Source organism: Rhagoletis zephyria, unplaced genomic scaffold (assembly GCF_001687245.7).
Source record: "Rhagoletis zephyria isolate East Lansing unplaced genomic scaffold, Rhagoletis_zephyria_1.1 Rzeph_scaffold_01181, whole genome shotgun sequence".
Taxonomy (NCBI): domain Eukaryota; kingdom Metazoa; phylum Arthropoda; class Insecta; order Diptera; family Tephritidae; genus Rhagoletis; species Rhagoletis zephyria.
Window position 1 is genome coordinate 1,118 of NW_016158265.1, and position 13,859 is coordinate 14,976.

Below are 13,859 nucleotides of genomic sequence, written 5' to 3' on the forward strand. Positions count from 1 at the left end.
GCAAGGAGCGCCGCTCTGCTATCCGAGTGTATGTAGATGTGTTTTTTGGTTGCCCCACTTTCTACATATTTACTACCTCTGACAGAGCTCAATGGCATGTACCTCAGCCTGTACTCCTGCTCCGACGCCGTGGTCAGTCTTTGAGTCGTCAGTATACCATATGTTGCTGTCCTTCCGGGGCTTAGGTCGTTCTCTGTCCCAGTTATTCCTGTCGAGGAAAAATACCTTGAAGTCTTGTGAGAAGTTAAACCTCGGAAGGCACATGTTCACAAATCTTATGCGCAATCCATCTTCTGTGCCTACTGCTAATGTCTCCTTTGCTTTTTGAATTTAAACGGCAGGGCTATAGGTAGATATCAGCCCAGAAGCATTTATTTAGAGCAGCTACGATCAGAAAAAGCTTTTAATTTGTGTGTGTTTTGGTCTTGACTGACTCAGATGTGCCCCTCCTTTTGGCGTCCAGGATAAGTTTACGTTATTTACGGTGCCTTAAAACGTAAGCGAAAATAAATACCATTCAATGATGGCTCTTTGTGTAAAAAACCATCTGCAACCACTCACGAAAGGCCGTCGGTTTGTTTTTCAAAAAGATACAGGTCCAGTCTTGGCTCGACTGACCAAGTGAAACTGCACTTTAGTACACTGACGAAATTATACACATATCCCGCCCTAATCCTAGTGGACTCACATTGAACAAACAGAAAATATACGGCCTAGCTAATGTGCTGTCGTGTCGCGACTACCGGGTATTCTCTGGAATATGGCCTATGACACATCTCTAGCTTCCATGAAAAAGCCTCTTGGAATAAAGCACCCGTTGTTCGTGACTACAAGTTCTCCATTTGTAGCACAAAATTGAAAAAATTTAAAATAATGGTTTCGGTGCCCCTCGTGCGGATAGGCGGAAAAGGAGGATAAAACCATTGGGATTATTATATTATATATAGGTCGCAACCGCTAGATCGTACCTTTCACTTATTTACCAAAAATTTGGTATTGCACTGTACTAGAACAGACGGAAACTGAAAGGTAGAGTGAACTTAAGGCTATTAACTATCTGGCGGTAACCTAGTGCAAGAATCGAGGCGTGAAATCAAGAAAAAGTGGGGCTTAGGTTTACAATTCTCGTGGTCTGATTATGCATACTTTGCATAACTTCGCACAACTTTGCATAAATTTCAAACTGTAATTTCGTATGTACTTTGTATGTATTCCATTACCCAGAAATTAACAGAACTTTTAAAAACTTAGCGATCTGTTGAGCTTAGATTTTGCTTCACATTTTCTTAAGTTACATTTTTATTGCAGTGGTACAAATGGATGTGCGAAGTTATGCAAAGCATGCATAATTAGACCTTTAGTCGCGGGTGACTCAGCATTGAGCCGAGTTATTCAATTGACTCCCAGCAGTGTGCTGCACGCTCAAACTTACTGAGCTGAGTCATTGAGTGAACTCGCGAAAATTCACCGAGCTATACAGCTCTTATCTTTTTAAAGAAATTTGCAGCTTGTACTGGAAAGGAGTTCAAGAGTTTTATAATAAGGATCAAAAAATTTTTCGTAAATTTTTGACTTTTTATAATTACATTTATTATTCTTTTTTTAGGCTGTAAATAAGATAAATTGTAATGTATTGCTTGCTATAATTTAATAGCCTTTTGTTTATGCGAGAAGTTTTTCAATAATATTTATGTGTGTGTATATGTAAATATGCATGTCTGGCTTTTATGGCAAATTTTTCTACAATCGGAAATGTGTCGCTCATCGAGGAAATGCGAAAAAGTCAAAATGTGTGCTGTCTCGACTTGTAAAAACAATCCTCTGTACATATGTAGATGCGCACCTCTGCCGGCTACTTGGAACATAAAGTGTATAATGCAACTCGCACCACACTTTGCCACTCATGTGCCCAACTTGCTATTTTCATGTGGGCAAGCAAACTGCTTGCAGCTGACTTTTGTGCTTTTGCATTGCGATGGTATCAATAAAATAAACTCATACATACATAAAGTGTGTGTGGGAGAGAGCATGCATGTGATGTACTCCAACCCAGTATCAAGTTGTTAGATACTTTTTGGACACATAACTGGCGCTATTTGAGTAAAAAAATGAATATTCAGCGATCACAAATTTTGCAAAGAGTTTGGCCAAACATGTCTTTTTGCCTCTACTAACAAACATATGGACATTCGAAAAACATGAAGCTATCAATATACTTACGAAACTATAGGCCAAATATAGTAAAACTCCATTTTTCATTTTTCTCTCTGGTGGCAGGATTTTTGTGTAAGGACTTTGTTGTTTCAAAAACATGATTAATTCCAAAAATTATTTAAAAAATTCAGTGTAATTTAGAATAACAATATGGGTACCAAATGAAAGAGAAAATTCTGCAAAATTAAAAAAAAAAATAAAATTTTTTAGTTCGCAAGGGCAAAGAGGTATCGAAAATGCCCTTTTAATTTAAGTTATTTTTTTTTAAGCTTGTAAAGTTAGAAGAACGAAATTCGAGGGTATGTCGAGTGTATATAAGTCCTTAACATAAAATAAAATGACATTTTCAATACCTAGTACTCCGTATGCACCAAAAAATCGAATTTGCTTTAGTTCTACGGAATTTTCTCTTTAATCCGATATATTTTCTTTTTAAATAATTTTTTGAAGTACATAATGATATTTTTCAAATTTCAAAGTCCTTTTAAAAAAAGCATGAGGCCAGGCAGAAAAACTAAAAACGCAATTTGGCTATATTGCGCCCATGGTTTCGCGAATGTTATTGACTTTTGTGTGTGTAAAATAGGCTGTTGCACGGTGTAAAATTGAAGTACAGCGAAAAGGCATAAAGAGCGAACTACTTATGACTACTTATTTTTGCCGAAATGAATGATTTTGTAACCACTTAACAGGAAAAAAGTTAATTGCTCTTACACGCTTAGCCAGCAGCGTGCACGTACTATGTATGTATAAAAATTCTCGTAAACAATTGAATGTGACTTTGCATATACATACATACATACATATGTACATAATCATATGCGAATGCATGTGCGTATACGAGAGAAGATATTTTGCAGTTTAGGGGGCTAGTCTGGCGCACCGCGGCTCCCCTGCTATACGCCATCTACATACTAACAACTTTTCGCTCTCATTTTGGTTTGGCGCTCACTTTGCTTCGGCTTGTTTCGCAGTAGTTGTGACCTTCAGAATTCGTGCAAAGGCAATGTGTCGATGACCACAGATTCATTCATACATACAAATATACGAATATAAACAACAAACGGCGGACGTAGCAAATGCATGCATATAAAGTTCGCAATACACATATGGAAATACTACAAACGGACGCAAACGAATTTCGGTATACACAAGCGTGCATATACATATATTTATGCATATTTAAACGAAAAGCTAATGGAGGGGAGGTGATTCGCCAACGGGATTGCATGCTACGCAAGCGTCGACGCAAGTGGCATCACAGCTGGCGATGGCAGCGCCAAGTGAGACAAATGTGACGTACATACATACATATGTATGTATGAATGTGTGTATGTCAATAAATATGCATCGTTTGGAGCTCGTATGTATTTGTGCCAGGCAAAGAGTGAGAGTGGTTTTTGCAGTTCCTGGAGAGTATGCACATATGCATAGCTGTGCATATATATGTATATACATTTATGTATATATACGTATTCTAGTTTGCTACTCAATCAGCGAAGAAGTATGGGAGAGCTTTGGGGGAAGAAATGCATGCATATGTATATGTACATACATATGTACGTACTATTTATGTAGTGTAGTTTTTGTTTTGGTTTGTCGAGTTTATTGCGACAAGTAATGTGTTTGAAGTTTAAGATTACTGCTTGGCGCAAATAAGAACTCGTGAACTCGTTATGTTTTTATGCAAATATTTGGTAAATTCTATTCACGTCCACATAGCATGCAGGTAGTTGCACAAATACATATGTATATATGTATGTGTACACGCGCATATGGCTTAATTATTTGTGTATGTACATAAATACATAGGTACATATGTACATATGTAGTCCTACTATTCTTTTTGAACCCATTTAGTATCTAAGTCACTCCTAATTCTTTGAGTGGTGTTTGAACATAGTACGCATGCGCCTAACATGTTAACGTTTATATGTACATATGTATGTATGTACACTAGGCTTATGACTTTTTACAAGTTTTTTACTAAAATTAAATACACTTATGAGGAGAGGATGAGGGAACTTTTTTCTCCAAAGCCTTATTTTTGTTGGCTATTTATCACTCCACATCCTCTCCTCAAAGGTCTATTTAATTTTAGAAAAAAAGTGATATGCCTAATGTAAATACTACATACATACATACATATGTATACGAGTTGTTTTTTAGTGTCACTACTCCCCCCTTATATTGGCAGAAAAAAAAACGCTTAAGCATTATTCTTGCATTTATTTCCATCAATGGAGTTCGAGAAACAAGTACAATAAAAAATAAATCAAGTATTTGCTTAGGCGAAAAAGGTCTGGAATTACTAATTATTTCATTATCATTCGAAAAACGCACATATATTTTTGTTTAGTAACTTTGGGAAGATGTCAAATAGAATCTTCATATTGGTTTTAGATTTTTTTTTTTTAATTATAATAATTTTAGATACTTCAAAATCATAAAAGCAAACAGTGAAAATGTTCTTCTTGCCTAAACGCACGGACCTAGTGCATTAAAACTAGTGTGTCACCAAATGAAAGAAAATTACATTGAGTAAAAATGGCTATGATTTGAGAAGCTAAAATTCCATTTTTACAATTTTGATTGGCAAGCTGGAAATTCATTCTAAAATCGTTATATACATGAGGAAAGTAATATAGTATATGTTTGTGTAAAAATCTCCTACGCCAATATTTTATTACTTAAATAATATGTATGACTTTTAAGTTAAGGCGTACCAGTAAACTTGTTAGATGACAGCGAATTGTGCTACGGAGCGTATACGTTACATACGTAACTACGGATATATCAGAGAGAGTGGTTATTTTGACGTGCCGTTTCGATTATATTACGCTTCTTTTGAGTGTTTTATAAATCAAGAATAATCGTTTTGTAAGCCTTGTGTTTATTTTAGTCAACTTTTAAAAAACCTACTTTAAGTTTGTTTTGCTTGTTGGAATGTACTTACATATATTCCAAAAAAACTAAAATATGTTTTTTTGAAATAAAGTACCTAATAGAAAGTTGTTAGTTTTGTTGTTAACTCATTCTTAGTGGTACCAATCCTGCTGGTTAAGAAGTGGTCGAGCGCTTAAACTTCTAATCGGTGTCAAGGAGATGATACTTTAATGCATACCTACATAATTTTCTTTGTAAATATTCGATTCAAAAGCAGCTGTGGGCTATACTATGTCTTCATTAAAATTTATATACATACATATGTACACATGTATATGCATACATATGGAAATTCGTGTAGGCCAGTCGAATAATTTTAGAATTTCAGTTCGATTTTCCCAGTTTTTAATGAAACGCAAGCAAAATACGGTATTTGTTTCAACTAATGCTAGTTTTAGGTCCGTTTTCCCTGAGTGTTTTCAATACATATGCGCATAATTCACAAAGACCCTAACCAACACTTTTTTCGAAACTGCATTTTTCACAGATTTTGGTGGCATGTATTAAAATACACCTTCAATAAAAATTTTAAAGTGTTCGCAGCAAAAACAACGGAGTTCCATGCCTCTTTTTAAAAATACGTGTGTTTGTTAAAAAAAATTAAATAAAACGTTTGTTGGTTAGGGCCTTTGTGAATTAAAGTGACGATATGTACATATGCATGAATTTCGTTATTATATATATATATATATATATATGGCGTTCTGTCATTGCGTAAATGCATTATTTGTACATGTCTATATAACTGTAAAAAAAAGGTGCAAACACTCACTTCCAACACTTCGATTCCATATATTCCGCAATGACGCCGAATTTTGGTACAGATTGGGATGTAGAAATGTTCCTGACGTCACGTGAGACGCATGCGGGTGACAATGTGCGGGTATGCCAAGCCTAGCTTTTATCTCATCGCTACACGGCTGTCCTCCAGAACTAGAACTATCCACATCAGATACGCCACTATCAGCTGGACTGGGTGGAAAGGAACCTTTAAAAAAAAAAAATTTGCAATATTTTTAGAGTAATATAGGAACACAAGTCATAAATGAACAATTATATAAGTATGTAGTAGATTGCATCTGTGTATTAAAATACATACTATGGACGAGACTATTCGTTCCGATATTCATGTATACGGATAAAATCGGAATATCTGGATATCCGATCAATATCCGTAATTTTTGCTATCCGAATATCCGGTTAATATTCGTTCATTTTGTTATCCGTATATCTGGTTAATATCCGGCTATTCACAGTTTTTAATCGGATCATCCGGATAAAGACCAGATCATAAATACAGCTTTTTAAAATATTTTCGTAAAAATGCTTCTGTTCAAATATAAAATATGTATATACATTAGGGCGGTCCAAAACAGTAAAGTAAAAATTTTAAAGCTCTCACCCCCTAGGACTGTTCAATATCGAAAAAGGTATACCGCTATTTTTTTATTTTGAAATCAGAAATTATTTAGAGGTCGCTCAAAGCGCACAAAGTTTTCTATGTATTTTTATATGGGAAAAATAAATTTTGGTATATAATAGTTAAGAATCAATATTTTTCTACCAGAAAACTCTGTTTATCTGTTTAAAATTATGTAGAACAATTCTACGGGATGAGAGCATTGAAGTTCCGACTTAAAATTTTTTTTGCATGCGTTTTTGGACCACCTTGACGCACATGGTTCTGTACATCGGTCATCCTGGTACTACATATATACATACATATATAAGAGAATTGATCTTTTAAAGTAATATGATTTGTTTTATTAGTAAAAATTTTTTACGACAAAAAATACTTTAGGAGTAACAATAAGTTTAAACCCAATATAACAAACATTAAGTCAGTAAACAAAAATTAATAATAATTAAAATATGCAACGTTAATTTTAATTCAGACAGCACAGCTGCCATCGAACCGTAATTCTGTCTATACTTTGACCAAAGAATGCTTGTTTTCCAGCTAAGCTGTTAAAAAAAGTAAAAATGAAATACCGCTCGTATCGTTGTCTATGGGAGCTAAGAAATTTAAAACTATTAAGGAAACATTAAAGGATGCCATTTACTATGATTTTTCTATAAACAGAATTCTACGAATCACTAATACTTTTTACAGAAGTTCTAAATTAGAAAGGTAGGGACGCATAAAACACAGTCTTATTTGAATGATATTAAACAATTTTGCATTTGTACATACATACACACATATGCATGTACTCGTATACATATATGTCTAGCCTACCTGTTGTGGGTGCTCCATAGGTCCTGTGATGTGAATTGTGTATGGAGCCGCCACTCAACAGATTGTGCAGTAATGGCCGATGTGGTATTGCCAATGGTTGGAGTTGGTTATTCGCACCTGACCCTGAAAGTGGACCGTTATGCTGTGACAGGCCGTTAACAAGCTGCTGCTGCTGCTGCTGCTGTTGCTGTTGGGCTTGCTGTTGTTGGTGCTGCGGAGAAAGTACTACATTTTGTTCGGACTTTATGTGTATAACACTTGACGATGCCGTATATGGAGTACTTTGTTGTTGTTGTTGTTGTTGTTGGAGTTGTGATGGTTGCTGTTGCTGATGTTGTTGCTGTTGTTGATGGTGATGATGCTGATGGTGCGTTAACAGTGGTCCTGGACTCGTTGATTGCTTTATAACCGGGATTTCAGTATCTGTTGATAGAAGAAAATTTCAAATGTTTAAGTACAGAAGAAACAACAATGCAATTATCGTAAGTTTTATTGTAGAAATACTAAGAATGTAATGAATTAAGTGAGAAATCAAATGGTTACCTAACCGGTTTGATTAAGAAATTGAAGGCATGCATGTGAATGCACGTACATACGTATGTATGTAGATATGTAAGAGTTAAATGGGTGGTAATCACCTGGGCTGCACCCGCTATTGCCACGGGAGTTTCCCGGGTTGGGAAATATGTAGCTGACGTTACGTGGAAATGTAAATTGCTTTGGGTATACTTAGCGGAAAAATGAGGCGACAAGAAATCCACAATTTCATAGAAAAAACTTGCAATTAATCTCAATCAAATAAATGCTACTTAAGTGGGTTGAGTTTGCCTTGTGTGTACATATGTATGTACTTTTAATATAGAGTCAGCTAAGTTTGTTCCTTTGTTACCTCCCCCCTCCCCCCTTCCCCCTCCCAGTAGAGAGTAATCTTTTACCACTTTAAAGTTTACTTGTGTTCCCATCTCTAACTTATTCTAAAACTCATACCTATAGCTAAAATTTTCTCAAGTAATTTTGCGCGGTCAAGAAACTGCATCTACCTTGGCACGACAATTTACGATAGAAAACTTACAAACTACACATAGACAAGCCAAGTGGTGGGTCGATGCAAACAGAAATCAACAACAACAATGCACCTCCGCTGTCGCCAGCGAGTCCACAATGACATTGACCCGGTTTGCTACCAGCCAGCCAGCCAGCTCAACAACTAGCCAAACAACTGTCAACTGGGACTAAATTAGTAATAATAAAAATATTTATTTTTCCCAAGTCGGCAAGCTGACAACAAATACACACACATACATAAGCACACTTACATACGTATTTGTACATACATACATACATCCATACGTAGATAAATGCAAGCATGGCAAACTACGCTGACACCACTTTTTAAATTAGTTGTAAATATTCAAGAGACGAAGAAAGGAAAAGCGCATAGTGAAATGAAAATGAAATCGAAATTGCAAAAACATAAACAAAAACAAGATGGGAAAATACTAACACAAAAGCGATTACAGAGTGCTGCATTAAAGCAATTTATCACGGTTTGAAACGAGTTTCATTTATGTGGTCGTTGCTAGTGTTTTTGCTTTCGCCACCATAGACAAAAGCAAGAGAAAAAAAATTAAAAAAACCAAAAAAAAAACAAAAAATATCTGTGGAAACATCAATAATTGCAGCAAATCATCATCTCCACCAAAGTTGCAATAGTGCACTCGAGTGCAGCGAAGAAAATTAAAAGTAAAAGTGTATTTTCACTAATTTCTATCGCCAGATGCAGTGATTTAGCAATAATGCCAACAACAACCTGAAACAATCTTTCCCCCTACCTTGCTTCTTCCCGTTTGGCAGCAGTGCTTTCGTGTTCACTGCAATTGCTTTTCACTGCAGCAAACACACTTATGTATAGTACATCACACACATACATATGTATGTATGTATGTATATGTACACTCGAAGACTAAACGAAACGCTGCAGCAAGTGCGGCGTTTTAAATGATAAGTATGGCACAGTGGGTCACTGACGATAAACCACACGCCTAAATATGTATCTTACTAAGTGCTAGTAGATAGTAAAAATGAAAAAAAAAAACAGAACAAAATAAATTGCACTGCACAAAGTTGACAAAAATTAATCACACTTCTAAAAACTTTCTAACAAATTTCAAACTTTCTATTCAGAGTTTGAAAAATGTTCGATTATGCAGTTTTGTAGCCCATTCAATTTGAGTATAACAAAGTGCAAGTTTCAACTCACTAAATAGACTTCTTTGTTCCTACGTTATATGGAAGAAAATGGTCAACACTCTCGAGAGAAAAATTTCGCTTGCCGCTTGTTGGTTTTCGAAATTTGCAAAGAGCCACCAAAAATTCAAATACAGAATTTCTAAAATTAAAGGATTCATGTGTGAGCTCTATTTTTTAAATCCACCTTGTCTTGTTATTCGAAAATGCCAAAAACTTTAGCTGAGGGTTGAAGAACTTGGAGTTGATTATACTATTGGCGAGCGCACTAATTGTCGTTGGTGTCTCGGAACAGATAACTAAGGAAGTGCCTTTCAAACCTTTCTCAAGCTTTTTTTTTCCGGCTGATGATTTTTAGCACCCTTACCTGTGAAACTGCGCCATCTTGTAATTGGAATAAAAAGTTGAGTGCCGGGTCTATAAAACAAACCTAACCTTTACTGTCTTACAACCTAGGCACGCTTGGGTACCAATGTACATATCTAGGATCCAGATGAGGGAGCTCATTTGACGAGATTTTTACTTAACATTTTCTGTCAAACCAAAGTTATTTTAGCAGTAACGTGTGATATTTGTAGCGGAAATCCTCTAGAGACTGTTGCTGCTGAAACGAAAATACTGCGCTGAATCCATCTTGGAAGCGTCTTCACAGCGTGTTTGAATATATTATCATTGATCCTGGTATTCGAGAGCGAAACCAACCTTTGGAGTCTATTTAATGAGAGTGGTTTATATTTTACGCGCACTAAACTACGGAGGCGACTTCGCACTGAAAAGGTTTGTCTATGTGGAAGCTCCAACTCAGCCTCTTATCAAGTGTTATACAAAGATATTTGACCTCATTAGAGCAGCAGGTTAAGCTCATACCTGAGCAGATTAGACGCAGATATGCCAAATGAGTGTCCGGCATGCGGAGAAACACCCCACGCCTCGAAACATCTCCAAATTTAACTTTCGAAACATGTAAGTTGCAACTTTTTCTGGTTTGCGTTCAATAACTATTTCTAATAACACTGTAGGAACGCTAAAATTATACAAAAAACGCCGAGACACGTTACCTTAATTTTTGGTCTTAGATTACGGATCTGTATACCATTTTTCTAGATAATTTTTCCAAGAAATTTTTTCCAGTTTGAACGAAAAAATGAAAGTTTAACATGGAAAATATTTTAATAACATTCTAACCTGGTCATATTTCATTAACACATAGCCGAACTCGTACATGGCGTATGAGCAACATTCTTACTTGCGCATATTTCATGGAAAAAAAAACATTACGCATTTTCATTTGACCACTCACAACTTGTTTATTTATCATCGATTTTCTTCTTAGTAGCTTGATTTTTTAGTTACAGAATTGGCTTTACTACAAAAGAAAATAATTTAAAAAATTAGTTAATTTTTAAATTTTTTCTCCGTTAAATTTTTTTTGATACAAATTAGGTTTTACCATAAATGAAATAATTAAAAAAAATCTCTTAATTTTTTAATTTATTCTTTGTTAAAATTCGATTTTTTTCATAAAAATGAAAATATCTTGGGAAAATTACTTGATCTAGAAAAACAGAGTACAGATTTGTAATCTACGACTCAAAGTTAAGTAAACGTGCTTTAACATTATTCTGAGTCAATGTTATTGAAGAAGCCTTTTACTTAATTAGCCAGTATTAATTTTTATCTGAAATTTTTATTTTATTCACTAGCAAATACCCGGCGGCCTTCACTGCGCCTTAGAAGTATTATTTTGTTGTTACTCCCTCCAAAAATTCTTTTGCCCTCATTCATAAAAAAAAATAAAAAAAATTTGAAAAGCTTTATGAAATGAGATTTTAAAATACATTTTAGATTAATTATTTTCTATGAACGAGGGTGTTGGTTAATATTTTCTCGAAGGTAATCAGAAAGTCGGTTTAGTATTAAAGGTATACAAATTCGATATCTACCATTTAACTGAACTCGATTTTTCAAATAGGTGACAACCGCTTCCAAAATATTTTCGACGGAAAAATTTCTCAAACCTCTTCAAGTTAATACCTGTATTGTAGTGCAGTCGATGCCGGTTAATTCCAACACCAATTTAACGGTTGTTCAGTTGCAATTAACCGAGGTTTTCAATTAGCAGAACTTTGGTTAAATGCAACAGTAGCCAATTAAACGAACTTTTATTAAACCGCCAGATGTTTCCTTTCCGAATTGTGTTCACTCAATTTTTAAATTCGAACTAAATGAGCTTGCTCGACAAATTCTATGAAATAAGCTGATCGATTATTGCGTGAATCGGGTTGTTATAATTTCGAAAATACTTCTAGGGCCGTTTTATGTTATAAAGTTGAGTTGAATAAACAGTTGGATTTAAACAGTTCCGAACTAGTGTATTTTCGCTATGTTTCATAATTTTTTTTTTCATTTAACCAAAGTATCAAGTTAGCGATAAATAAGCTAAAATAAAATTGGGGAGAGAGTTTCCGTGCCAATTAAGCATACTTTTCATTTAACCGGATTGCAACTAACCGGTTTCGACTGTATTTCGTTTATTTTACTAATTAAGTTAAATTAAAAATTTCGAACAGGTGGCAACGTTCGACAAAAATATTTTCGGCCTTCTTAAACCTCTTTCTTTTACAGCCATATTGCAATTTTACTTCATCTTATCAATTTACTTAAACTAATATTTTCCTACAGGTGGCAACTCTCTAAATTGCCAAACAGAGAGACAAAAACTCAAAAAATTGTTGATTTGGGTTCTACATATTTCTCTAATAAAGGGCCCCAATATTAATTTCTCTTTAATATCTATAATGTATAGTAGATACAGACATCTGCCTGCTACAATTGTACATATTACATGTATAGATTTGAAGCATTTCCTATGGAGTACAAAATTTTGAGTACTAAATATTATTCATTTTACTTCTGAGGCATGCCAACTTGCGCCATTGTGCAGCTATGCCACCATTCAAGTCCGTAAACGCTCGGACAGCGCGTGCGATTGCAATGACGAATGCCTGAAAGTGCAAGCGATCACCACAGCTGTGCACAGGAAGGAAATGGCTGATGGGTTTCTACGAGCGTGCGGCATGAAACGATTGCCTCGTAGGCAGCATGTCACACAAGCACTAGATTCGGTCCGTCGTGCAGCGGCAGCAGCAGCGACGGTAGCGTTGAATGCATATGCTTATGTACGGGCGAAGGTGCAGCTGCCGAGCGCCGCGAAAACGACAAAGAGCGCGAGGATTTTGTGCATGCGGACGAGCCTCTGTCACTCGCCGCAGAAGCAGCATTACATTGCGTTGCGTTGCAACGTGTTTGAATGCACAAATATGCAATCTCGCTGCAGTGCACTCGCATGCAAAGAAACAGCTACGTCAACAGTGAGCGAAAGAAAGCTTGATTGTGTTGGTTTGAAAACTACATATGCATGTATATATGTACATATTACAATGTATGGGTGTAGGCATATGAGCAGACATATTTTAATATATGCACGTACATATACATACCCTGTAGGACCTCGGAATAGACTTAGAGCACACCACAAACTAGACTGCAAGTGATTGTAACTAGTCCAAAGTTTGGTCCAACAACATGTAAAATTCTATTTACATTTAACATTGAATGTCCTAGGCTTGGACCAATTGTCCGCTTCTGCATTACATTGTAACCACTTTTGGGGAGAAAAAAAAAAACAAAAATAAAACTTGCGCCAACTGCGATTCTAACCGGGGTTGTCAGATTTTCTAAGCGGATACTCTCTCTGCATGCCAATGTCGCACATGAAAATTTGTTGACTAAGTGCCTACATATCAGCAAGTCGTTAATTGTGCACGTTGTCCGCTACTGTATGACATTGTAACCAGTTTTAGATCAAAACTCATACCTTATGCATTACATTCGGACCACTTTTAGTACAATTCACCTGTTTTACTTTACATTGCTTTAAATTTTTGGACTATCTTTGGTCTAGTTACAAAACTACTATACCTACGACTATATTTTTCGAGCAATTGGACCATTCTTTCCTTCAGGGTATTTATATATGTAGATATATGTATGTATGTATGTGTGTACCTCAATGATAGGAATATATACCCATAAACATACACACGCTTTAGCTTACATTCATATACATACATACATACTAGTTTGTAATACATAGGTATGTATATTCATATGTACATATATAGGTTTACATACATAAATACATATTTATAGT

The 13,859-nt window shown here is 35.5% G+C and overlaps 1 protein-coding gene across 1 annotated transcript; it reads right to left on the bottom strand.

The window, feature by feature from the left end:
- Window positions 1-2,048: 2,048 nt before the first annotated feature.
- LOC108363070 (ecdysone-induced protein 74EF-like) lies at window positions 2,049-8,486 on the bottom strand. The gene is made up of 4 exons (XM_017616316.1): window positions 8,387-8,486; window positions 7,400-7,822; window positions 5,933-6,148; window positions 2,049-2,092 (listed from the first exon to the last, which is right to left on the bottom strand). Exons 1-4 carry the CDS (start codon window positions 8,433-8,435, stop codon window positions 2,064-2,066), a joined length of 717 nt encoding a protein of 238 aa, XP_017471805.1. The 5' UTR covers window positions 8,436-8,486; the 3' UTR covers window positions 2,049-2,063.
- Window positions 8,487-13,859: the final 5,373 nt, after the last annotated feature.